General features: G+C 37.4%; 1 protein-coding gene across 11 annotated transcripts in view; it reads left to right on the top strand.

The window, feature by feature from the left end:
* Positions 1 to 25,008, top strand: part of GAPT (GRB2 binding adaptor protein, transmembrane) — a 30,560-nt gene extending 5,552 nt beyond the window's left edge. Inside the window, exons 2-6 of one of the 11 annotated variants that reach the window (XM_045525099.2) lie at positions 6,347 to 6,489; positions 7,497 to 7,625; positions 8,842 to 8,970; positions 22,739 to 22,806; positions 23,513 to 25,008. In XM_045525099.2, the coding sequence (XP_045381055.1) occupies positions 8,898 to 8,970; positions 22,739 to 22,806; positions 23,513 to 24,109 (738 nt within the window). In that variant the 5' untranslated portion in view covers positions 6,347 to 6,489; positions 7,497 to 7,625; positions 8,842 to 8,897 and the 3' untranslated portion in view covers positions 24,110 to 25,008. Of the gene's footprint in view, positions 1 to 6,346; positions 6,490 to 7,496; positions 7,626 to 8,841; positions 8,971 to 19,298; positions 20,191 to 22,738; positions 22,807 to 23,276 lie in introns of those variants that run through there. The other 10 variants (XM_045525095.2, XM_045525100.2, XM_074358613.1 and 7 more) reach the window with 10 other exon arrangements.
* The last annotated feature ends 1,100 nt before the right edge of the window (positions 25,009 to 26,108 follow it).

Genomic DNA, 26,108 nt, shown 5'->3' on the forward strand with positions numbered 1-26,108 from the left:
TCCTGGGCATCTAAGGTTTCAGTCTAAGAAGGTGAAAAGAACCCCAACCTCATTTTATATTCATCACAACATATTTAATTGGATATTTAAATTTAATATCTAACTTTTTGAAAAACAACTTAATGAACATAAAAGAAAAAGTTATATTAGGATTTAAATCTAAATATTAAGTATGTTAAATATCTTTTACGTTACTTTCATTTTGACATACTGGCATTTTGTAAGTGGACAAAACTGTGGCAAATCGTGCCAGTAATCTTTGATGAAGGTTAACATTGTACATTTATCAAAATATTTTACCAAAACTTTTATTTATTTGCCTATCGACTTACCTACCTACCTATCCATCTATCTATTTTCTGGATATGGTGATAACAGTATTTGAGAGCAACTCTCCTTCCCCCTCCATTTACTGTTGCACAAATCAAAACGACTGATTGATTCCAGTGGACTTACATCTCCCTCTACTGGTACAAGATGATAATGCTAATCAGTGTTAACAAAGTTTTTAAGGTTGTTTGAAAGCTGTTCCTGTAAGTTATACCCACCATGTCATTGCGTTGTGTAGGAGCAACATAAGAAGTAATTTCACTTTTGAATCTATCTTAAATGGAACAATTATTTTCTAAAGTCAGTTTATTTAAAATTTTATAAGTAAAAAACAAGTTACTACGTGAGTATAACACAAAAGCAAGCAAAAGATGTTTTAGCTTTTCCTCATTCTTGGAAGTGAAAACCTTTTGTCTCATTGACATCTTGAAAATAATTTTTTTAAAGAACATCTTTCTCTCTTCCCTTTTTGAATTCTTACAGTTTGTTTATCTTCTACACATATACTTCTGAATTTCTTGCTCATTTAAAACATTTTTTTCTTCTGGTTCTGTTGCGATATCATTGACATATAGTACTGTATAGGTTTAAGGTGTGCAGTGTGATGATTTCACTTACATGCATCATGAAATGATTATTTCAGTAAGTTTAGTGAATATCCATCATCTTATACAGATACAAAATTAAAGAAATAGAAAAAAATATTTTTCCTTGTGATGAGAACTCTTGGGACTTACTCTTTAACAACTTTCATATATAACTTACAGCAGTGTTAATTATATATATTATGTTGTGCATTACATCCCTACTAATTTATCTCATTACTGGAAGTTTGAACCTTTTGACTGCCTTTGTGCAATTCCCTTCGCCCCACGTGCTACCTCTGGTAACCACAAATCTGATCACTTTTTCTGAGTTTGTTTGCATATTTGTTTTATTTTTGAAGTAAAATTAACTCACAACACTATATTAGTTCTTATTATACAACATAGTGTTTACACACCTGTTACACAACATATTTCCTTACATTTCAAAATGATCGCCACCATAATCTAGTTACAATCTGTCACCATACAAAGATATTACCTAGTTATTGACTATATTTTCCACACGGTACATTTTGTACCCATAATTCATTTACTTTGCAAATGAAAGTTTGTACTTCTTAAGCTCAATCATCTATTTCTTTCTGACCCTCATCCCCAGTCTGGCAACCATGTATTTGTTCTCTGTATCTATAACTCTGTTTCTGTTTAGTTACGTTTGTTCATTTGTTTTGTTGTTTAGATTCCACATAGAAGTGAAATCATACAGTATTTGTCTTTCTCTGTCTGACTTCTTTCACTTAGCATAACACCTTCTAGGTGCATCCATGTTGTGACAAATGGCAAGATTTCATTCTTTTTTATTCCATTGAGTATATATGTATATGTCTCTATATATGTATATCAATGTAGTGTATATCTGTATGTATATGTATACAGACATGCACACACACCCCACATCTTTCTTTATCCATTCATCTATTGATGGGCACTTAGGTTGCTTCCATATCTTGGCTAATGTAAACAATGCTGCAGTGACATAGGGGTGCATAAATCTTTTCTAGTTGGTGTTTTCATTTTCTTTGGATAAGTACCTAGGAGTGGAATTGCTCGATTGTATGGTAGTTCTATCTTTAATTTTTTGAGGAACCTCCATACTGTTTTCCATCATGACTGCATCAGTTTACATTCCCAACAGTGCAAGAAGGTTCCCTTTTCTCCATATCCTTGCCAACATTTGTTACTTTTCTTTTTGATAATATCTGTTCTGGCAGATGTGAAGTGGCATCTCATTGTGGTTTTGATTTGCATTTCCCTGATGATTAGTAATGTTGAGCATCTTTTCATGTGCCTGTTGGCCATCTGTTTGTCTTTGGGAAAATGTCTGTTCAGATCTGTCCATTTTTTAATCGTTGTTTTTTTTTTTTTTTTTTGATGTTGAGTTGTGTGAGTTCTTTGTATATTTTGGATATTAACTCCTTATCAAATACTTCATTGCAAATATCTTCTCTCATTCAGTAATTGATCTTTTTGTTTTGTCAATAGTTTCCTTCTCTGTGCAAAAGTTTTTAGTTTCATGTATTTCTGTTTATTTTGCTTTTTTTCCCTTGCCTGAAGAGACATATCCAAAAAATATTACTAAGACCAATGTCAGAGAGCATACTGCCTTTGTTTTCTTCTGGAAGTTTAATGGTTCCAGGTCTTAAATTTAAGTCTTTAACCCAGCTTGAGTTTATTTTTGTGCATGTTGTGAGAGTGGTCCAGTTTTATTCTTTTGTATGTGGCAGTCCAGTTTTCCCAAAACCATTTATGGAAGAAGCTGTCTTTTCCCCATTGTATATTCTTGCCTCCTCTGTCATAGATTAATTGTCCATATAAGCATGGGTCAATTTCTGGGCTCTCTATTCTGTTCCATTGATATATGTGTGTGTGTTTGTGCCAGTACCATCCTGTTCTGATGACTGTAGCTTTGTAGTGTAGCTTGAAATTAAGGAGTATAATACCTCCAGCTTTGTTCCTCTTTCTCAAGGTTGTTTTGGCTATTCGAGGCCTTTGTGTTCCTATACAAATTTTAGAGTTATTTATTCTAGTTCCATGGAAAAATGCGCTTGGTATTTTGATAGAGATTGCATTGAATCTGTATATTGCCTTGGGGAGTATGGTCATTCTAACAATATTAATTCTTCCAGTCCATGAACACAGTATATCTTTCCATCTGTTTGTGTCTTCTTCATTTTCTTTCATCAATGTCTTATAGTTTTCGGAGTACAGGTCTTTTACCTCCATAGGTAGATTTATTCCTAGGTATTTTATTCTTTTTGATGCAATTGTAAATGGAATTGTTTTCTTAATTTCTCTTTCTGATAGTTCATTTTTAGTGTATAGAAATGCAGCATACTTCTGTATATTAATTTTGTATCCTGCAACTTTACCAAATTCATTGATGACTTCTAGTAGTTTTTTGGTGGTGTCTTTAGGAGATTTTCTATATATGGTATCACATTGTCTGCAATGATCCATCATTGGACAGATTATCCAGGCAGAAAGTCAATAAGGAAACACTGGCCTTAAATGACATGCTAGACCAAATATACTTAATAGATATATAGAATATTCCATCCAAAAGGAGAATACACATTATTTTCAAATACACATGGAACCTTCTCCATGATAGATTGCATGCTAGGCCATAAAATAAGTCAATAAGTTTAAGAAAATTGAAATCACACGAAGCATCTTTTGCGCCCGTGATACTATAAGACCAGAACTCAACTACCAAGAAAAAAACCTTCAAAAAACCCCCACAAACCCATGGAGGCTAAACAGTATGCTACTAAACAACCAATGGATTAGTGAAGTGATCAAAGAAAATATCAAAAAAATACCTGGATGAAAATGAAAACACAGTTATCCAAAATCCATGGGACACAGCAAAAGCAGTCCTAAGAGAGAAGTTTATAATGATACAATTCCTCAGGAAACAAGAAAAATCTTGAATAAACTATCTAATCTTACACCTAAAGGAATTAGACTCCTAACTCAGTGAATCTGCAAGAGTCACTACTTCTTTTGGTTTTTCCAAGAGACCAGGCTGATGTCTTGTAAAATGTCTGTTTTCTGAACTTGTTTTATTTTGTACTGGTGGTTTCATTTGATTTATTCCTTTGTCTGAATTTCCTTTAAACTTGAAGTTAGAGATGCAGACTGATTTAGATTGGTGTTGAGCATGTTTTAGTAAGAATACATCCTAGAGAACACTGTATACCCACTACTGCGTCCCATTAGGAGGCACGCAGCGTCCCACTATTCCTAATTGTCACTTTCCTCTCTGGTTAGGGTGGTGGCAGCTAGATCTTACCGTTATAAAGATACAGGGAATCTGCAGGCAATATTGGAAAATTTGTCCATCAGCCATTTTCCTAATGAATTGATCCCACTTTGATGATTCTTGATAGGACCAGTTATATCATTTTTAGTTGCAGAATGGCAATTTTCTGGTACTGTCCATTCTTTCTACATTTATTCATTGATATTCTATACAAAAATTTTTTTTTGCTTGTCACCAGAGGTGCAGGGATGGAGACAGGGGGAATTGGATGAAGGTGTTCAAAAGGTACAAACTTCCAGTGATAAGATAAATAAGTAGGGATGTAATATACAACATGATAACTATAGTTAACCCTGCTGCATGATATACAGGAAAGTTAAGAGAGTAGATCCTAAGAATTCACATCTCAAGGAAATTTTTTTTCTCTTGTATCCATATGAGGTGATGAATATTAATTTAACTTATTGTGGTAATCATTTCACAATATATATAAATCAGAGCATTATGCTGTGCACCTTAAGCAAGCTTGCACTGTGCTGTATGTCAGTTACATTCCAATAAAACTGTAAAAAAAAAAAACTTATTAACTGGGGTCATATTGTTATTCTCAACTACAAGAAGAATAAATTAATGCATCCACTCTTACTATCAATTTTCAGAATAAGGATTTGGTGTAATAGTCACCTCCAGTGTGGGCAGGAAAGTTTCTGTTCCTATGTTTACTTTTTTTAAAATATTGTAGTCTTGTGAATTTTTATATGTTTCAAGTGTATTAATCAATTATATTCACTTTCTTTTAATGCTGGCCCATTCAGAAAACAGAGGTAGGAAATAACATTTTAAAATCAGGAGTTTAAATTGGCATTTGTCAATTCAAGTTTGGATTATTTGGACTATCGAGTTTTATTTAATTTTTTTTTATTTTATACTCATCTCTTAAAATGAAAATTTTATAGTGACATAACTGTTTATTTGTTTCAGGTGTATAATACACATAAAATGACTTCCAAATAATATCAATGTTACCATTAATAATAAAACCACTGAATTTGAAGCTCTTTTTGACCTTAGAATATAACCTTCCAAAGGTTTTCAGCAAGAATATGATATTCTAGAATGATCTAAAGTAATTCTTTTCACTGTCTGATTATGTTAAGTTTTAATAGATAGTATCTTTCCTTTTAAAATATTTTCAATTTTAGGGCTACTTTTTTTTGAACGTGTAAAACATTTACATGATTCAAAAATCAAAATTACATAAAAGTAAGCTCCAAAAATCCATACTTTCATTTCTGTTCACTTAATACTGTTTATGCCACAGCCCCCATCCCTACCTGGTTGGTATTTTCATTAGAGTCGGGTTTACCTTCCAGAATTTCCTTCTGAAAATATAAGCAGATATGTTTGTCTATCTGTATCTACCTACCTACTTATCTATCTGTATGCACACATGTTATATTCAAAAGTAAATACTTCTGTCTCTTCCTCTTTCTCACACAGAATGTAACATATGCAGTCATCACTCTGAATCTGCACGAGGTTCATTGAATCACCAGAGGTTGGGCAGACAGAAGAGCCTACTAGAAGATTCTGGTTTTGCCTTTCTTTTTATCTCAGGCTGAAACTAGTTGAAGAAATACCTACACACAAAAAATTTATAGATTTTATTGTCATGCTGACTGTGAAGTGAAAATTTCTAGTTAGATGTGAGATCTTCCTGTTGAGACATCTGCTTGGTGAAAACACTAAAAGAGGTGAACAGGTTTCTGAGTCATCCACCTGGATGTGATAATTGGATTTGTGAGAATGTGTCAGTTCTTCAAGAAAAAATATAGAGAAAGTAACCAGTAACTTATTTTGTAGACTACTCAATTCAAACGAGGTTATGCACATACTGGAATGTTTCAAAGGGTACTGAGGAGACATTGATAGTTTCAAGGAAATCAGTTTATAAGTTCCCAGCTGCTACGTGGACTCTTCCCTAGAACATCTGTCTGCGAATACCCACCCCGTTGCTTCTCCTCTCCCAGCTTCTCTTTCAGAACTGCCCTTCTCCTGTTCACAGTAGGAGGCATGCCTCTCATCTGTGCATCTGGACTTCTATCCATCTAGCCAGAATTTTACTCTTGGGCATTTCTTCCAGGTGTAAATGTTACTGAACCACATTCGTTTGCCTGACGTGCAGTGAGCCAAGTGCGGAGACACCAAGATTTGAAGCCGGAAAGTATTCATGAGGCTGCCAAGTGAGAAGACAGGAGAACGAGTCTGAGGTCCTCCTCCCCAAAGGTGAGAGGCTTGGGATAATTATAGGATAGAGAAGCAGAGTGGTCTTGGGCATGGAGAAATGTGATTGGAGGTAGGGAAAAGGTGAGGTAATGAGTGTTCTGTGCCAGCGTATCTGAGTTACGTGCTGCTTCTTGGAACTCATGATCAGAAAATGGTGGTGTTAGCATGATCTGAGGGTGGAGTTTTTGGCCCTCTAACAGCAAAAGATTTTTTATGGGACACTCGTGCAGGTCCAGTTGGAGGGTTGGTGGGCCCAACCAGCCTTAACCCGTTAGATCTCGAACTGGACCACAGCTGACTCCAAGTTCCTGAAAAACATTTTAAGCAATCATTACCACAGTGATCCATGCATCAGAGGTGTTATCCATGAAGAGCTGTTAAAGGAGTCTTGTGATATATTGTCTGTATTGTCTACGTGAAGCTCGGAGGATATGCGATTTGCAGGAACGATTAAAGTGAGCTTCATCAGTGAAAGCAGGTTTATTAAGCAAGTTATAGTCTAAGGGATGTAATTGATGACTGCCCTCAGTTTCATTAAACACCTCTGGAACCCCTGAAACAAAGGGGAAATCTGAGGCTGCAGAGCTTCTGCAGGAAGCTTCCTCCCAGAGGCAAAGCTGCAGCAAGGCTTCATTCTTCATCATTTCTCTTCTGTTCTTTCCCTTTTTTCTTTGTTTCTTTTTTCTCTCCCAAGACTTAGAATTTACAAACGAGATGATTGTCACAGAACAGTTATTAACACACTTATTTGAGTTTGAACGCAAAGTCAGTTTTCTGATTGATTGGTTTGGCAGTGAAGACTGTTTGGCAATTAAATTACATAGTGAAGTTTTCCACAAACTGAAGGTGTAGCTCCATAGTTTTGGCAAAAATGTATTTAAGCTGCACATATAATATTCACTGTTGTAGATATTTTATTCCTTGTGACCCTTAATCTTATGAAAAATTTACATATCAACTTAAAAATGTGTGAGGTGGTACATAATTTTCAGAATTCTTTTATTAAGGACTACATGGATCAAAACATCTGAAGTGCTGGGAGTTAGAGGACCTGAAGAGACAGAAAAAGACCACAGAAAATCAGGAGCTAAGGAGGAGAACCAAAAGAGAAGATTGAGGAGACTCCAATCCAGGAGGTAAGTATGATGGCAAAAAAAGAGGGGTAATGAGAAGTGCCAGACGTCGCAGAAAAATCAAGGAGAATAATAATGAGAGATGAGTCTTTGTGAGGGCAGTTTCTACAGATGGGCAGAGTTAACAGTCTGTTTATATCATTCAAAAAGTTGGGCAGTGATGATGAGGAAAATGGGATATTATTTATAATACTATTTGCCAGATCATTTGGGTTAATACAGCTTTTGTAACTGAAAGAGCAATTTAGGATGTTGGATGGTGAAGCCTGTTTGAAGGAATATAACGCAGGGCGCAGGGGGCACAGGGGAAGGAACTTGGTTTCAGGACAAAGAAGACAGCTCTTCCTCTGAAACTAGCAGGAACGAGTGGAGAGCTCTGGAGACAGCTAGGGAGGAGGTCAGAGCCTCCACCTCCAGGCAATGGTCTCAGTAAAGTAGGAAGTGAAGACCTGTGCTGAAAGTAGCTGTCTGGGTGGAGAGCAGAGGAGTCAAAAGATTGCTTGCAAGATATGCCAAGAAATCCGTGATAGAGGAGGAGGAGAGAGGTCCATTTTAGGGTTGTTGCCCACTGTATTTTTCTTACGAGTTTTTAACATGTAATTTTATCAATACTGCCCCCTTTAAGGTTTCTTTATTTTTCAAATTTCCTACAATGAACAAACAGTAAATATTTGTTTTTCAAAATAAAATATTAAAAATTAAAGATCAAGGAAGGTGCAGATAAACAGTGTCATCTTATATCAAACTAGAAAGCTTCTCTGCACAGCAAAGGAAATCATAAACAAAATAAGGGAACATATGGAAACGAAGATAATATTTGCCCACCATTTGTCTAATAAGGCATTGATATCCAAAATATACAAGGAACTCATATAACTCAATAGCAAATAATAATAACCCAATTAAAAATGGCAAAGTGCTTGAATAGATGTTTTTTCCAGAGACAACATACAGATGGCCAACGGGTACATGAAAAGGTGCTAAACATCACTGATCATCAGGGAAATCCAAATCACAACCACAGTGAGATATCACCTCACACCTATTAGGATGTCTGTTGTAAGAAAGACAAGAGATACCAAATGCTGGGAAAGATGTGGAGAAAAAGGAATCCTTGTATACTCTTGGTGGGAATGTCTGGTACAGTCACTATGGAAAACAGTATAGAGGTTCCTCAAGAAATTAAAAATAGAACTTTTTTTTTTACCTTACAATCCAGCAATCCCACTTCAGGGCGTATATCCAAAGGAAACACAATCAGAATCTCGAAGTGATATGTGTATTCCTACGTTCATTGCAACATTATTCATAACAGGCAAGATATGGAAACCACCTGTGTCCATCAATGGTAAGTGAAGGAAATGTGATACATGTAGGCAATGGAATATTATTCAAATGTCTTAAAATAAGAAGGAAATCCTGTTATTTTCGACAACATGGATGAACCTGAAGGGCATTATGCTAATTTAAATGTCAGACAAAGACAAATACTGCTTGGTATCACTTATATGTGAAATCTAACAAGAACGACAAACTCATGGAATAAAATGTTGGTTACCAGGGGATAGGGGGTGGTGGAGGAAATGCAGACAGGTTGGTAGAAGGGTACAAACTTTAGGATATGTGATGAATAAGGTCTGAGGGTCTAGTGTATAGTATGGTGACTATAGTTGACAGTACTGTATTATATACTTGAAATTTTGTAAGAGAGTAGATCTTGTGTTCTCACCAATAGAAAAAGTAAATATGTGAGCAGATGAGTATGTTAACTCAATTGGAGAATCCTTTCACAATGTATCCATACATCAAATCTTTACATTGTATACTTTAAATATATTACAAGTTGTCAGTTACACCTTAATAAAGCTAAAAAATTTTTTAAACAATGTCGTCAGCAAATTCTCTTGGTACTATAATGAAAAGGATGAGTTATTGAATTTATGTGAAGTAGCTCAGTGTTTCTGAGTTTGTCAAGCTGAAGTCGGCTTATAAAGATGCCTTCTGAAATTGTCAGTGAGCACTTTCAAGCTGTCTCCCCACAGCTGGGCCGACTGGCTGAAATAGTCACACATACTACCTGCTCCAGTTTTGCTGGCCCTGAGTATGGTGGTCTCTAATGATCAGTTGCAAAGAAGTCATATTTATAACAAAGATGATGATGATAACTTGGCATACATAAAAGAATTGGGGGTGGTTAAGTGGAAAAAAATGTTCATTGCCAAATCCAGATTTTCAGCCAGTAGAGGGCAGTGTTTTTTTGGTTTTTGATTCTACAGCTTTTGCTCCGGGAGCATACTGGCTCTTAACCTCTGGTACTTTTTCACTAGGGGTGATACAGGGACCAAGGATAGATAAAGCCAGACACCCGGTAAAGTGATAGGACTGATTATAATCAGTAATCTACTGCAGTAGGGAAAGGAGTTCAGCATGAACTGAACTCAACTTCAGTTTATACAGAGGTGACTGGGTGTTTTAGAGGGAGAGTGAGAACAGGAGTGTTGGTGAGGGAGGCTCAGCAGAGTCAGTAAGGCAAAAGCTTACAAAAAGCAAGAAGAGGTAGGGAGCTGATCCTTGTGACATCCATCTGGGCTTGCTGACTGGCCCTTATCAAAGTTGGGTACCTATCCTCCCACAGAGACTGGGAGATGGGCTCTATCTCCAAGCATTGGCTGAAACAAACAGTAAATTCTTTTGGCAGGAAGGAGTTTTCTCAGACAGGTACTTTCAGGGGGTGTGAGAGTCATCCTAGGGGTGCAGTCTTGAGCTGCTAGAAACTATGTTGGTGTCTGTTCAAGTCTTTATAGGCCAAGGTTGAGGCCTACATGAGAAAGGGCTTGAGAGGAGCCTAGCTAGAGTTCAGTCAAGGAGAGAACCTTTGCCATAGATACTCTGACAAAATACTAGTTTTATTGACAAAAATATAATTCTATTACCTCCTTCTGCCAATGGGACAATGTTGGTTCTTCTTGACTTATTGGCAATAATTCTGCTTTGGAACTGCCTTAGGAGCTCAAAGGAATTTGGGAGACAACTCGAGAAATAACTGTCTCTGTCCTGAGAGAACTGTTGTCTTGTCCCTGTCCTTTTTCATTTAAAGAATCTTTAAGAAAAGAAACACTCACTTGTGTTTCTCCTGCCCCTCATCCATCCCCCTTCTTCTAGTCAAAACTCCGCAATATCGTTTTGTAAACTGCATCAGCAAAGGAAGAGAAGTGGTTAGCCTCCTCCATCAGCTCAAGGAGGACACACGAGCCTGGCTTCACATCAGAGCCCATCAGAGCATCATACACCCTAAGCCAAGCAGTTTGTCCAAGAATTGGCTTGAAATCTGACTCAGGCCAGTGGTCAGTTCTGGGACCTCTGGAATTATTGAGAAGTCAAGCACCCTTGCCACTATACTGCCCACTGTAAATATAGCAAGCCTGGAGCTGCAGGGAATTCCAGCTTTAGAGGGCCTGCAGAGGAAAGGGAGCCAGCCCAGAGAAGGAGGGTCCAGGGCTGATGACATTTCTTGAGCTACTGGATCCAACTACTTCTTGTTTGTTTATTTCATTTTGTTGTAATTTATTTTGAGGTATTTCAGATATTCAGGAGGGTATAAAATTATTATAATAGGCATCCATGTACCCATTAGGCAGTTTGAGAAATAAAAGATTACCAGTGAAATTGAACTCATAGACTTTCCTGTTATATAGCTCCGTAAATCTGCTTTGTGTAAGCATTTGAGTTGTGATTGTGTCCCTTACAACAGAATAGTTCCAACATGTATCCAATAAAACATGTCGTAAGATCATCTAAAAACATAAGGCAAAAACAAATATAAAAAATATAAATTTACAGTGCATCAGTCACAGTTTTAGTTGAAAGTAATAGATCCTATTGAAGCTGATATTTTACCTTTTTAAAAAGTTAAGGTTCTTTATTTTTTAGAACAGTTTAAGGTTCATAGCAAAATTGAGGAGAAGATACAGAGATTTCCAGTATACTCCCTACCCCAATACATGCAGGGCCTCCTCAATTACCAACATCCCCCACCAGACTGGTACATTTGTTACAGCTGACCTACATATAGACATCATAATCACCCAAAGTGCATGGTTTTCATTACAGTTCAGTCTTGGTGTTGTACCATTTATGAGTTGGACAAATGTATAATGTCATCATTAGGGTATCATGCAGAGTATTTTCACTGCCCTAAAAATCCTTTGTGCTCTGCCTATTTGTATCTTCCCCCTTTCCCAACCACAAACAACAACTGATCTTTCTACTGCCTCCATAATTTTGCTTCTCCAGAATGTTGTATAGTTGGAATCATACAGTATGTAGTCTTACCAGATTGGCTTCTTTCACTAAGTTATATGCATGAAAGTTTCCTTCATGTCTTTCCATGGCTTGATAGCTCATTTCTTTTTCACCCTGGATAATATTCCATTGTCTAGATATTTATTTATCTCTTCAGCTAGTAAAAGACATCTTGGTTGCATCTAAGTTTTGGCAATTAAGAATAAAGCTGCTGTAAACATCCCTGTGCAGGTTTTTGTGTAAACATAAGTTTTTAACTCCTTTGGGTAAATACTAAGGAATGTGATAGTGTGGTAATCATATGTTGAAGGTATGTTTAGTTTTATAAGAAACTACAAGATTTTGCACCCTTTTAAGCCGAAGGACAGAAGGTCCCAGTGGGCCTGGCGCTGAGACTTTCCTGCACTTGGCTTGCCTTGACGGTATGCTGCCAGGGTACTTGAAGCCCCTTTGACTCACAGAAATGCTCTTCTCTGACCTACCCCTAAAAGCCATACTCAGAAGCAGAAAATACAAAGCACCCTCTCTCTCTGACTTTGCCTCCACTGGACATCCATGTCTGGTCCATGCTAGAGCCCTACCAGCTGCCTGGCAACAAGCTGTATGTTCACATGTCACTTTCTGGGCCGGTCCCACTGACACCCCAGCTCACCGAAGGGGCTTTATAGGCACTTAGGGAGGCTGCCACAGCCGGTGGTCTTGTGGCTCAGCGTGGCTTCTCTCCCCCTGGAGCCTATCTGTAGTGGAGGTCTTGCCGTGCCTACATTAGCTGAGTCTGTGCTTGCTCTCTAGTTTTCCAGACTATTTAGAGATATATACAGAGGTTGTAAAACTATAAAGAAAAGCAAGGAATGATTAACAGAAAAACCTGGATGGTTGTTACTTTGGAGATGAGGGAAGATAATGTCATGGTGTGGGGTAAATTGGGGGTCCCAAAGCAGTGGTGATTTTCAGTTTCTTTACCTGAGTATTGATGCACAGGTGTAACATCATGCTGAAGGGAACAGCTAACACAGGGCCTAAAGGCAGGAACGAACTGCGTGCATTGGAGAATTAGAGATGGCAGAAGTGCCTGGATCTAATGAGAGAGGGAGGAGGCAGGGGCCAGATCATGAAAATCCTTGTCAGTAAGGGTTGGGGTTTAATTCCAAGACTCTAGGAAGCCACTCAGGGGTCTTAAGTATGAGGCAGACGTGGACTAATTGATGTTTGAGAGATATCACTCTTGTCAGCTTAAAGCACACAGTATGGTAGGATGCCCAGGGCAGGATAAAGAAGACCAGTAAGAGGCTGTTGCATTTGTTCAGGCAAGAGATGATGTGGACTGGAGTAAGGGCACGTCCCTGTACATGCAGAGAAGTGGGAAGACTCTTATTTGGAGCAGCTCACTGACCCCAGTGGGAGCTGAGCCTGCGGTCATCCCCATCATCCTCCATGGTAGTAACAAGGGCCACCAGACTCAGGCCCCATTTTGAACATGTCACTCTTCTGTGAATTGTATAGAAGAAAGATTCTTAATCATGTGCTTCATCTTACACCTCAGTCTCTTATTTTTATACCTCCTTTATCACTTACTTACTGAAACCCCTCAGACTTCATCAAAACCCAGGCAACAGCTTTGCTTCAGCCAGTCAAACCCACCAAACCTCCTACAGTCAGGGTCACCATCTCTGGCTCAGGTCAGGTGTTCTGAAACAAATAGAGGTTCAACTCTACACCATTTGGGATAAAGCAGATTTTAATCTGGGACATCATAAGCATTTGGTCGCACCAAAAGTAAGAGGACAGTCTGTAAATACTGTATAGGTTAAAAGCATTTGCTCTAGACTCAAGTCGCATGGTGTGAGTGTGAGTTCAAGGTCCGGAAAGAGCTATCTGACCTTCAGAGGGTAATTCGGTCTCTCCATATCTCAGTTTTTTCATGTTCAAACTAGTAAATAATACCCATCCCTATCCTTATAGTAATAAAAGGGAAAATCCACATAAAGGAATCAGAGAATGGTCTGACACATGATCAAGTATGCAGTCAATGTGAACTGTTAGTGTCATTTTAGCGAGCATGTACATTCCTGAGAATTTTTAATAACGTATTTCTGGGATGAACTTTGAGCACTTTGCAGATTTTTTTTACAACACTGTATTTCAAGTTCTCTTTTCGTAGTGAAGAAAACTGAAGTGAGGAGTTAAGTGGTTCTCAAGATCAGACAGCACAGAGTCATGGAATATTAGTTCAAAAGAGGCCTGACTGTTCAATACTGGCTCGCTGAGGACTTCATAAACACCTGAGGAGCTTTTAGAAACTAGTAATTCTTGAATTTCACCCTCGGGGATTTTGCTTTAATTTTTGTGGACTGGAACCCAAGCATCAGTATTTTTAAATGTTCCTTAAGGAGAGTCCAGTGAACAGCTAGGGTTAAGAACCATTAACCCACTAAAATTCATTGTAGATAAGAAATTGAGGTTCTCTGTGACTGCGTGTCTGGCTCCAGCTAGTTAATGTTAAAGATAGGATAGATTCTGAAAAGGGAGGTGGTCTGAAAATTCTGATAAGTTAACTAATAAAAGGAACATTTCATGGTGAGATATGTCTCTTAAGAAAGAACATGACTTAGCCTGGTCTTCAAAAGAGAAGCCAGTGGTCTACAAGGAAGCCTGAATGTGGGATTCAGAGAAGCTGGCTTAGCCGGGGCATAACACTGCCCTATCTGAGACCTTTAACAATGTATGCCTCACGCACTAAATGCCCTCCTGTTCTGGGTAAATATCCACCAATGTTTACCTGATGATGATTCCCACATGAGAGAAAGAGGGCCTCATTATCAGGACCCTTTTAGACAGGTCCCCTGCCTCACCCACTCTGTTAGTGTTTGTTGTTTTCTTCACCCTCTACTCCTCCTGCACCACCTCAGTTTGGGAAAAAAAGTGACTCTAAAATAGATACTGGTCTCTACCCTTCCCTAATTTCCTGCTCAGAATCAGTGTACAAATAAGATCATTCAAGGTCTTCAAACAGAGTGCTCTGAAGACTCATTCCTCTGACAAGTGATCACCCCTGAGGACCCCCTCCCTGCCAGGTGTGAAATGGTGATAGTAATCAACACTGTCTGTGGGAGAAAGGTGTCTACTACCCAATAGTTCTCACATCCAGCCTCACTACAGTGTAAAGTTTCAAAATACGTCCAGTTATTTTAAAAGAATGCTATGCAATGCCTTGCAACGTTTGCTGAAGAAGTTGGCAGAATCAAACAGTGACGGACCTGGTGTCTATTATTAATCCTAGTTTACAGGACTCTCCTTCTCAAATGAACAAAAGAAAAATCTGTTGGACTTGTTTACTAATTATCTGACTTGTACAGTTATATACACAGTCTAAGATGAATGGTGTTTCTGATATAGGACTGCTAAATTATGCAGCTTTCAGTTTTTTCATGACAAAGTAAAATATTTTCAATTTTTTCATATTGAATGATTATTCAGCATTCTAATGTCCATGTATTTTAATCTGAAGCAATAATAGGGGAAAGGATGGGGGAAGGAGAAAGAAGTGTTGTTCAACTGAAGTTGAAGCAAGTTTCAAGACATGTTATCTGATCTGTGTTAACAATTAGGAAAGACTTATGATGAAAAAGGGGAGTTGGAGTAAAAGGAAGTGTATACCAAGCATGAAAACCACTTTTAAACATCCTGTTCTGAATGTCAGGACCATTTTTATGATGTTCATTTCTACCTAGTAGAATTTGAAGGAACCTTGGGGATTATTGAATCCATTGTTGTTTTATGGATGAAGAAAGCAAGATGGGGAAGTTGTGTTTCTTGCCCAAGATCCCAGAATTATTCTTTTTTAGGTAAAATTGCTTTCAACCTGTGTTTTTAGATTGGATATAATTTTTCAGCAACACATCCCTCAAGTAAGTCAAGGTGTGCCAATGAAAGACCATATTCATAATCTCAGAAAGTAGAAATTTCCTGCTTTGACTTGGTGGAAGTTCAAGATTCATTAATAACTCCCATCAACCTTTGCCAACTTCCAGACTCAGGAAGCTTCAGATAAAGTTATAATTCATCCAGCTCAAAGTGTACCTGCAATTTAACAAAATTTTCCCCTACTCATATTAGTAGACCAGCTTACCAAAAAAGACAGTAATCTGAATGAATAGAAAACATATATCTAGTTATCTCAATTTTTCATGACATTTGAAAGAGCTGTCTTACTATTTATTACCAATTTCTTTTTTTAAATTACTATACAATTTACATAATATGGTGCACAAATATTAAGTGGACAGCTTGATGAATAGTTATATATATATACATCTTTTAGCCACCACAAAGATCAAGATATAGAACTTTTCTAGCATCTGAGAAGGCTAACTTATGTACCTCCCAGTCTATAGTAATTACCACTCTTCTGACCTCTGTCATTATATGTTCATAGGTAAGCTGTACATGATTTCAGGAATGGAATCATACATATGTCTTCTTTTGTGTATAGCTTCTTTAATTCTATCTTAAGTTTGAGATTGATCCATGTTGTTGTGCATATCAGTACCTTGGTTTTTTCATTGTTGTGCTGTACTCCGTTGTGTGGATTTACCATGATCCATTACCCATTGTATTGTTGATGGACATCTGAAATGTTTCTAGAGCTTTGGGATATCATGAAGGAAGTGGTCATAAACACAGATGGCTTTCATTTCTATTGAGTATATACCTAGGAGTGGAATTCTTGGGTCTTTTTACTTTGTTTTTCTTTGTGTCTTCTTTTTTAGCCCTTGACCATAACCTCACCTTTCTTAGTTGTCACATGAGTCATAACCATGTACCTCTCTTTAGTCATGACAGGTATTTCAGGTGGCAGATTTCACAACTTAAAGTGGCTCACCAGCAGAGTAACATCTTTCATGGTTCACTACCTGTGGCATCCCTGACGGGTCTTTCTCGTTTTCTTGTCTCTAACTTCCTGTCATATATATTCTGACAGACATCTAGGAACTGACTTTGTATCTACTCCTCATGGAGATAGTGTGGTATATTAGAAAAGTACTGGGTCAGAGTCAGGAGACCGTTTTGATATCTGGGCTAGATTTCTGCTTTCTAGGCTGGAGGCTATGGAGTAAATCACATCACTTCTCTCACCCTCACAGGGTTCATTTGTATCAATAGTTTCCAACCCTGGCCATAAGTCAAAACCATCTGGGTGATTTCAGTGTTCATTTTTGTTATAAAAGTGATACATGTTAATGAAAAAAGATAAAATAATGTTAAAGAGTGTAAAATCAAAAGTAAAATTCCTCCCCCCACAGTTTGTACAATCACTTATTCCTCTAACTTAGAAATTCCTTGGAATTGTTCTTAACTTTCAAAATAAAGATCCCTGAGCCCTAGACATAATGAAGCAGAATCCCCAGAGTCCTAGGAATTTGCATTTTTTAAAAAGCTTCATAATTGATCTAGATAGAATTTCAGGTTTGGGAATGAATTCCTTGTCTAAATAATGCCTCAGATCTCTTCCAGTAAAATCCATTCCCACCTCCTCAGAATTGTATGATTTAAGTTTGCCAGCTGCTGACTGGATTGGCCCAAAGCATAACTGCAGTGGTTTCATTTTGACCCCTTCTTATTCATGCCTTCTCTCCTCACTTTCAACTGCTCAACGTCCTCACTTAAAAATTTTCTTAACTCTTTGGCCCTCACAGTGAAACTTTAGTAGTTGGAAGGCAGTGACTTATTCCATTAAAGCTCTAGTTGATTTTTGGTTAATCTCATAAACCAATCAGTATTAATGAATTTGCTAGCTAGTAAGTGTATTACCTTTCCCAGGCGACATAATGCCTTATGCTAAAATGTACATTTCCGTAAAGTCTTTCACCAGTAGCATGGAGTTTGGGGGCTCCTTACAGAATATCCAGGGAGTTGTTTTTAATCAGGCAAGCTTTCAGATAAAATCCATATACATAAACGTTTGTCCATGTCTATCATCACTAATATTACTCTGCTCAAGTATCTGAAAAAGCACATGGTTAAAATCTATAGATATTAACTGACACAAAAGAAATTGCTAGGAATTTAAATCACAGTTAAGTAAAGTGGTTGCTAGCCATTAGTTAGTAGGAGAAAAAGGTCTATTTGGATAAACTGTCCAGTCCAAATTACACTATAGAACAACTGACCTCCCAGGCCTTCTGCTACCCAAACCACATGATGGAAGGAACAGCAGGAGAAGAAACCCTAGATATAAGCACTGTGATTAAAAAGGAAACTGTGAGAAGTCAATAAAAATGTGTCTTGCTAGTCCAAAGACAGAGAAGTAGGAAAACATAGAACTCAAGTCATAGTACCTGATCCATCAAATAATGAGTACACAATAATTCTATTTTGAGTGTATATATAGAGCATTTCTTCTGTAAAGTCAAAGAATGGTTATATCTTATATCTGTTACTCAAAAATAAATCCTATCTAGAGAAAAGGGCCATATCCCTTCATTTTATTTGTCTTTGAAAAACTAAAATGATAAAGGGTTAAATACTTTTTCTAAGTTTAAACGGCAAAATCTGGATGAATATCCAACTGTCCTGAGTTCTAAAGTAGACCGTGTGATTTACATAAATATTGTATTTATTACATTATTTGTGGATTGTGTGCCCATGTGAGTGTGTATTACTTGGAGGGGTGGCTAGTATTGCAGTGAAATATACTGGTGGGCCTGGAGAGCACGTACACATTCGTAGGTTCACAACTTCATAATCTCCTTCACTTGGGGATCCTTGCCTTGAACACTCCTGTTCTGCCTTGATTATCTCCATCTTATTCTGTGAGGCTTTGCTCAGGTCTTCCTTTTCCTGACAACTCTGAGCTGGATATCTCTTTTCCTTTCTCCCACGGTTCCCTGTGCATAATGGGCTCCTTTCTGGGCTCCTACCACCTTGATCTGAAATGATCTGTGGTTACAGCAGCCTCTTGACTAGGCTTTAGGTGGTGCAGGGAGTTTGTTCACTGTTGCACCCCTGTTGCGTAGCACAATGCCTGGCACAGTGGCGACGTCCAGTCAGTACTGACAGTACTGTTCTTTGAATGTCCCATTGGTATCCCAGTAACTAAATCTTCATTTAAACCACCCATATACAAAGTTCATGCTCTGTGGTTGAAAAAGTTCCAGTACAACTTAAGTTAGCAAAATTTCCATTACTTTATCATCTCATCTAATTCAGCATTTCCCATTTTGGCATTCCACGGAGTTGTTTTCTGAGAGATGCTATTAAGTAAGAGTTCTGTGTTGGAAACGTGTCTTTCAGCCTAGAGAGACAGCTAGGTTAGTGGCAGTAGCACACAGGTGCCAGAGGCCAGCTGCCAGCCCCACGGGGGGTGATTATCTCACCACTCTGTTTTCATCCCCTCTTCCTCCGTTAGAGAGGATGCATAGAGTCCTCTCTCATCAGGTTGCTGTCGGGATTTACTTAGTAGTAAGTACACAAAGGGTTTAGAATACACAGGAAGTGCTCAGAAAATGGTGGCTACTATTATTAAATGAAGTTACATAATTTTTCTTTCTTTTTTTTTTTTTTTTGTTTGCTGTAGGACAGCTCATGGCCTTTAATATGATAAATGTCATTAATATGCTTACCTGAATCTCCAGATAAGCAATATTTCCCTAATTTATTTGAAAGACCTACTAGAAAATCCCAGAAGTAATTCACCTTGGAATATACTTTAGGAAATTCCTATTTTATCAATTTAAATTCATAATAACACCTTCTGAACCAAAATTGGGATACAGGTTTGACAAGTGTAAGATGTAGCCTGGGGCATTGGGACATAGTATTTGGAACAAGGACTGTTCTAGCAGACAAGCAGACAAGTAAATAAGACCTATGTATTACTGCATTTAAAAGTATTTCTTTTTAAAAACTTTGAAGTGCAAATTAAATGACTTTTATTGATTCTAAAGTGAGGACTGCAAATATTGTTCAAATAAAAAACCAACCAGGCTTCATGCATCACTTTTGAATATAGTTGGAGAATATTACTGGATTATGACAAAGGGCTGGACTTCCTTATTCAAAAACTCATACAATTTATCTTACTTGTGAGGCATCTGATAAGAACTTCCTCTAGGGCCAGGAAACTTTTCAAGTATGAAATATTTGAAAGGCGGGGTTAAAGAAGGAAGTAACTGACTTACACAAAAAAGAGGAACGAGTTCTAAGCCAGAGCGAGTTTAAAACATAACCAAAAGAGCAAAACGGTGCTTGGCATTCAAATCTCAAGGTGAGTAAGAACCTGATTTAAGCTGTTTGGGTAATAAAAACTGTATTTTAAAAAAAACCTAGCTCATTTTAAATAATTAATGACTTTATTTTATCAAACAGTGTAGAAAAATTGCCATAGGTGGCCATTGGGTGAAAAACCAATTTACAAACTGAGAGTGACATTCCTGTTTCTTTACCAGTATGTAGGCTCACAAGTATAAGATTATGCTTCATTGTTGCCTTGTTTTCCAAACAGAAGGGCAATATCTGATTTGAAAATTTCAGAAGTTTGTCAACAATTTGTGATTTTAAGACAAATGAATAATTGTCAGGTAACCTGTTGGAATTATTTTCCAAAACAAAAGCAAATAGTCTTCTTTCAAATTGGGCAAAGTGAAACTTGTAAGTTATATTTGTCGGACTCTTGTTTAACATATGTCTTCATTCTAGTAGGTCTTTGCTTATTTCCCGCAGGTTTTTTCCTAATAAGTTATTCTGAAGAAAGGGAAAGGATGCATTTATTTTCCTGTATAACGTCTCCTTGTCTTTATCTCAGTGAACACTTTTTTTTGACAATTTTAATATTGAGAATGTACTAGAATGTCTACTCTACATAGAACAACACTGATTATAAAAATTAATCCTCCTCTTAGAAAACCAGAGAACAATTTATTACCTTATCCTTAGGAGATTATAGTTAGCTTTCCCCACTTCTGTTGTAGTCCCAGCACCTTTTAAAAAGCTGATTAGTTTTGATCAATATTTGAATTTAGTTCATATATGTTGGCAAATATTTGCTTAACTGAGTAATCATTTATACTGTAAAATATCTTACATATGGTCAGTTCTCATCTGTTACAAAAAGGAATTGGGGTCCTCATGGTTAAAGTCACTTGCCAAACCTTTGCCCTTGAATACAAGCAGTGTCTGGCCTTAGAGAAGGAGGGAACCTACAGACCTTCCAAAGAGGTTAAAAGATGTCACGATCTGGGATGTCTGTCCTATAGTTTCATCAAATACATTTTACAAGTTAATTACATGTCATATTTCATTTGTATTTCCTTTGAAATGCCAAGTTGAAAAGTTGTACAGTGATGTATTCCAACCTTGAACAAATTCAGAAAAGTTCACTGTTGTACATGAATATTCACTGGGAGTAAGGCACAATTTCCTGTATTCTCTTTTTTCCTATTATCATTACGGTTGTTATCTTAATGCAGGTTGCTCTATTCATTAACAAATATTTAATAAATTAGCTATTCTGTGTCTAGTACTGCTGCTAGTAATATAGATAAATAAGATGTGCTTCCCAGCCCTCAAGAACCTCAGAGCTAATCAAGCTATAAAAATTTAGTGATGGATGTGCTTGATAAACATTTATAAAAACTTAGGTAAGAATAATATTGGGGGGAAAGTTTTATTTGAGTCCAGAATTAATCACTTCTTAGTTGTTAAAGAAGTTATTTAACTTTTTTAATCCTCTCTTCTCATACATAAAATAGGTTTAACAGTAGTATGTATTTCACATGACAGCTGTGCATGGTAGGGTTAAATGAGATAATGCATGTGTAAGTGTTTAGAAGATGACCCCAAATACCTAAATATTATTGATGTTGACATTCAATAGATGATGCTAATCACCCCATATGCACTATTAACAATAGTGGATGACTATAGTTAACAATACTTATTGTATACTAAAAGTTGCTAAGAGCATAGATCATAAAAGTTCTCATCACAAGAAAAAAATTATAACTGTGAGTAATGGATGTTAATTAAATTTAGTGTGATAATCAATTCACAATATATACATATATCAAATCATCATGTTTTATACCTTAAACAGATACAATGTTTTATGTCAATTATATCAATAAAACTGGAAGTGGACATTGAGATTTGCAGATACTACTACTATATATAAAATAAATAAACAACAAGTTTATACTGGACCGCACAGGGAACTATATTCAATATCATGTAGTAACATATAATGAAAAGGAATATGAAAATAAATATATGTATGTATATGTATGACTGAAACTTTGTGCTGTACACCAGAAATTGACACAACACTGTAAACTGACTATACTTCAATAAAAAAAGAAAAATAAATTTAAAAAATAGAAAGCTAAAAAACTGGAAGAAAACAACGACAAGAACAATACTGGATGTAACTATTTCTGTGTCTAGGCTAAAATGATACAGTAATAATGTTTTGATAAAAATCATAATAGAACACTTGGTCTTGTTGAACACTGCCAGTTCCTCTCCTCTTTGCCATTTTAAAACATCGACAGATAACACTCTAAAATTATCTTAATTGAATGAAAGTTAAATGCTGAAAGTTGTGAGAAGACTAGTGACAGGAAGGCTTTCCAATTTTGTTTTAAATATTTTGGTTTCAGGTATTTTGTGTTACATCAAAGAGCTCTTTTCTTCTAAGTACATACTATACCTTTTATGTCTTGAATTTTAAACTATCAACTTAAACTAATGACTCCAAATCTCAGCATCTAAGTTTATTTAATCATTCATTCAATAAATATTGATTGTCTCTTCTGTAGTAGGTGTCATGCTGTTCTCTAGGAGTGTACAGAGGAAAAGACCCGATCTCTGTCCACAATTTAACCAGGTAGGGAGACACACAATTTCCTATAATTGAGGTTGTCATGCTGTAACAGAGAATTGACTCATTAATATGGGAATACAGAGTAAGGCATGATTAAGGAAAGGCATGGTGCCTGACCATACAAAGAGGGACAGGCAAGGCTTCACAGGAGGGGATGATGGTGATGGAAATGACTGCACATGTATACTCTGGTCCCTTTCCTCCCATTGCATTCAAAGCATTATCTTTCTCTTGAAATTATCAGCCTTATTGTCAAAAACTATGTTGCAATCTAAGTGATAAAACTACTCAGGCTGCTGCAGGGACAGGCTCTTAATTTTAACTCTTTTTCCCTCCTCACAACAGCTAGTGCTGTATTCTATACTGAAGGAAGAACTCACTAAATGTTTATACTTAATGTAGTAATAGAAATTGGTGGATCTTTTTATTATGCTATGTAATAAATATGGAATTAAAATGTTTTCAATTTATAGCAGGCAGCTGGATGGCAAATCGTTCAACCTTCCCCTTCTTGAGTTTTCTACTCTGCTGTTATCTTCTGCCCATTTGTGCTTCATTGATAGAAAAGGAAGTGAAGCTGAACAAAATTCCCCCTGACACAGTGCAGTTATACAATAATAATTATATAATCATCAGATACAAGAACTATCTTCTCTCCTCTGATGACATCAGGACTTCATCAAATGATTTTCTTTCATATCTGAAACAGAAATGCCTAAGCGAGCTTCCGGCTCTTTTGAACCATACCCTGCAAAGAGTTACATCGGTCTGCACCTGTGAATTCAGTAAGGGCTACACCATACTATCAAACGACACCATTAGTGCGAAAATGCTGGAAAGCTGTGGAAATGCTTCAGTGGCCATTCCTATAGGAATTTCCCTCCTTTTACTGTTGGTGATCTGTGGAATTGGGTGTGTTTGGCACTGGAAACACCATAATACAATGCAAGGTTTCTTACCGAGGTTTTTGCAGAGGAGAAAAAGCAGGAGAAAAGACTATTCTAAAACACTCCCTTTGAGTCCCCAGGTTATCAGCTCAAGGTATAAAATCTCAGTTCAAACTCAAGACCACAGCTCTGCTGGGGTGGACGCTAACATAGATGACGACTATGAAAATGTGGAAAGGGGTCCTCCTAAATCAAAAGAAGACACCAATAAGGAACTATATGAAAACACTTGGCAGACCAATTTCGAGGAGCATATCTATGGAAATGAGACACCATGTGCCTATTATAACTTCCAGAAGCCTAGCACTTCTGAAGCCCCACAAGAAGAAGACGTATATATTCTTCCAGATTCATATTAAATTTTCCACATGGGGGTTTAGTTATTAGAGGATAAATATTCACTGGGACTTGTGCTGATATCATTATTAGTCAAGTTCTTCTGATTGAATTTAATCTCCACCCTTCTGAATCTTCTCTGTGTATCACCGGGGATTAATTCCAGAGATCTTCTCCGCCCTCCTTGCCCTGGATCAATTCCACATTATGTTACATTGATTCTTTCTTCTAAATGTGACTTGTTATCTTTCTCTTCTTTTTCTGTCTCCACAGTCTTTGTCTGTCACAGTCTGCCAACTAGCCTTTCTGGCTCAAGTTTCTACACACTCAGTAATGCTGCTCCAGCCCCAGGATGCTGCCAGATTTATCTTCAGAAAATATTCCCAATGACCACATCACTCCTTTGTTCCAAACCTCTTAATGTCTCCTCTTTGTAAAAGATAGAACACTCATAATTCTAACTCCAGAATTCATGATTTTCCACAGTTGGTTCAAATTTACTTTTCCAATGACTTCTACTAATCCCTCAAATTCTCTGCTCTCATCAGAATCATCTCAAAACCTGCCAAATGCATCCCTCCTCCACAGCTTTGCGTAGGCCTGCCTTGGCCATAACTTCTTACACAAGTCTTCTGAATCATTCCAGACCTGAATTTACCTTTTTCTGATGTCCTATAGATTTTGTTGCCTGTGCATTTCTTTGGGAAACATGAATGTTTGCAATGACATTTTATTACTTAATGTCATATGAGAATGTCCTAAATTATCTCCTTAAATAGTAAGAAACTGCCTAATCACATTTTGGCCCCAATGCCTAGACCATCTTATGAGGCACTCAATACTGTTCATTTGACAAGAATTGGATTGTACGTTTTGCTAAGTTGTTTTGAAAAAAAATGAATAAATTCATCCATCCAAGGAATATTTATTGAGTACCTTCTATTTTCTTCTTACTGTGCTCTGCATCTGGAGGCGTAAAATAATAAAAAGAAAGACATGGGTCCCGAACATGTACTGTCAAATAGGAAAGAAAAGACAATAAATAAATACTATACCATTTATTAAGCTATGATACATCCTCTCTAAACCCACCCTTGCATGTGCTGCTGTAAATTGCTCAGACTGGAACTCTGCAAGCTATATTTTCTCTTTGCCGGGTGGATCTGTGTTAAGGTCTGTCAATAGGAGGCAGTAAGGAAGACTGGTAGGCAGTAGGAAGCAAAAGGGGCTTGGTCCTTCTTGTTCTCCTTTTGTCCTGAGACGTTACTGTTGTCACTTAATTTACTCCAGCATCACTGGTTGGTTGCAGTTTCTAGTTCCTTCTAGCACTCCCAGAACCAGCTCCTTTGCACCTTGTCAGAGATGCCAGCACCAGCCAGGCAGCACCCTTTCCTGGTATCTGAGAATCAGCTCTCCAGGCCCTCCTCCAAGCTCCCAAGGGACTGGCAGGAAACAAACAAGCTCTGGGTCCCATCCCTGTAGGGCACCTCCTCCTAATTTCTGATAATCCCTGGTCTAGGTAGGGTGGCTGTTTCCTGCACCTCTGGGGTACCTCAGTGTCCTCTTTTTGTCTTGTCAGTCTACCAATATTTTTTAGCTAATGCTTTATATTCAGTTCTCTCTTTTAAAACAAACTCGTATGGTTTGTTTTCCCAAGTTGACCCTGAATAATACAAATAAAAATGGCATAGTAGGTGTTGTGAAGGAAAAAAAAAGCTTTCTGGTTTTGAGAACAATGGAGTGGGGGAAGGGAGAGGATTTGGATTTTAATAAGATGGCTCAAAGGGGCCTCTTTAAGGACACACTTAAGCTGAGGCCTCAGGGTAAAGGGGTTATCCGAGTAAACGTGGCAGGGGACAGGGATGGGACCAGCATGTGAAAAGAATCTGAGGCATGGGGGAGTTTATGGTACTCTGGGAACTCAAAGGAAGCCATGATGGCTGGAGCTTAGTTGAGGGTGCACTGAAATGACACCTGCTACGTTGGTAAAGGAGGGAATCATAGACGATGCATTTCCTTTGG

This window comes from Camelus bactrianus, chromosome 3 (assembly GCF_048773025.1).
Source record: "Camelus bactrianus isolate YW-2024 breed Bactrian camel chromosome 3, ASM4877302v1, whole genome shotgun sequence".
NCBI lineage: Eukaryota > Metazoa > Chordata > Mammalia > Artiodactyla > Camelidae > Camelus > Camelus bactrianus.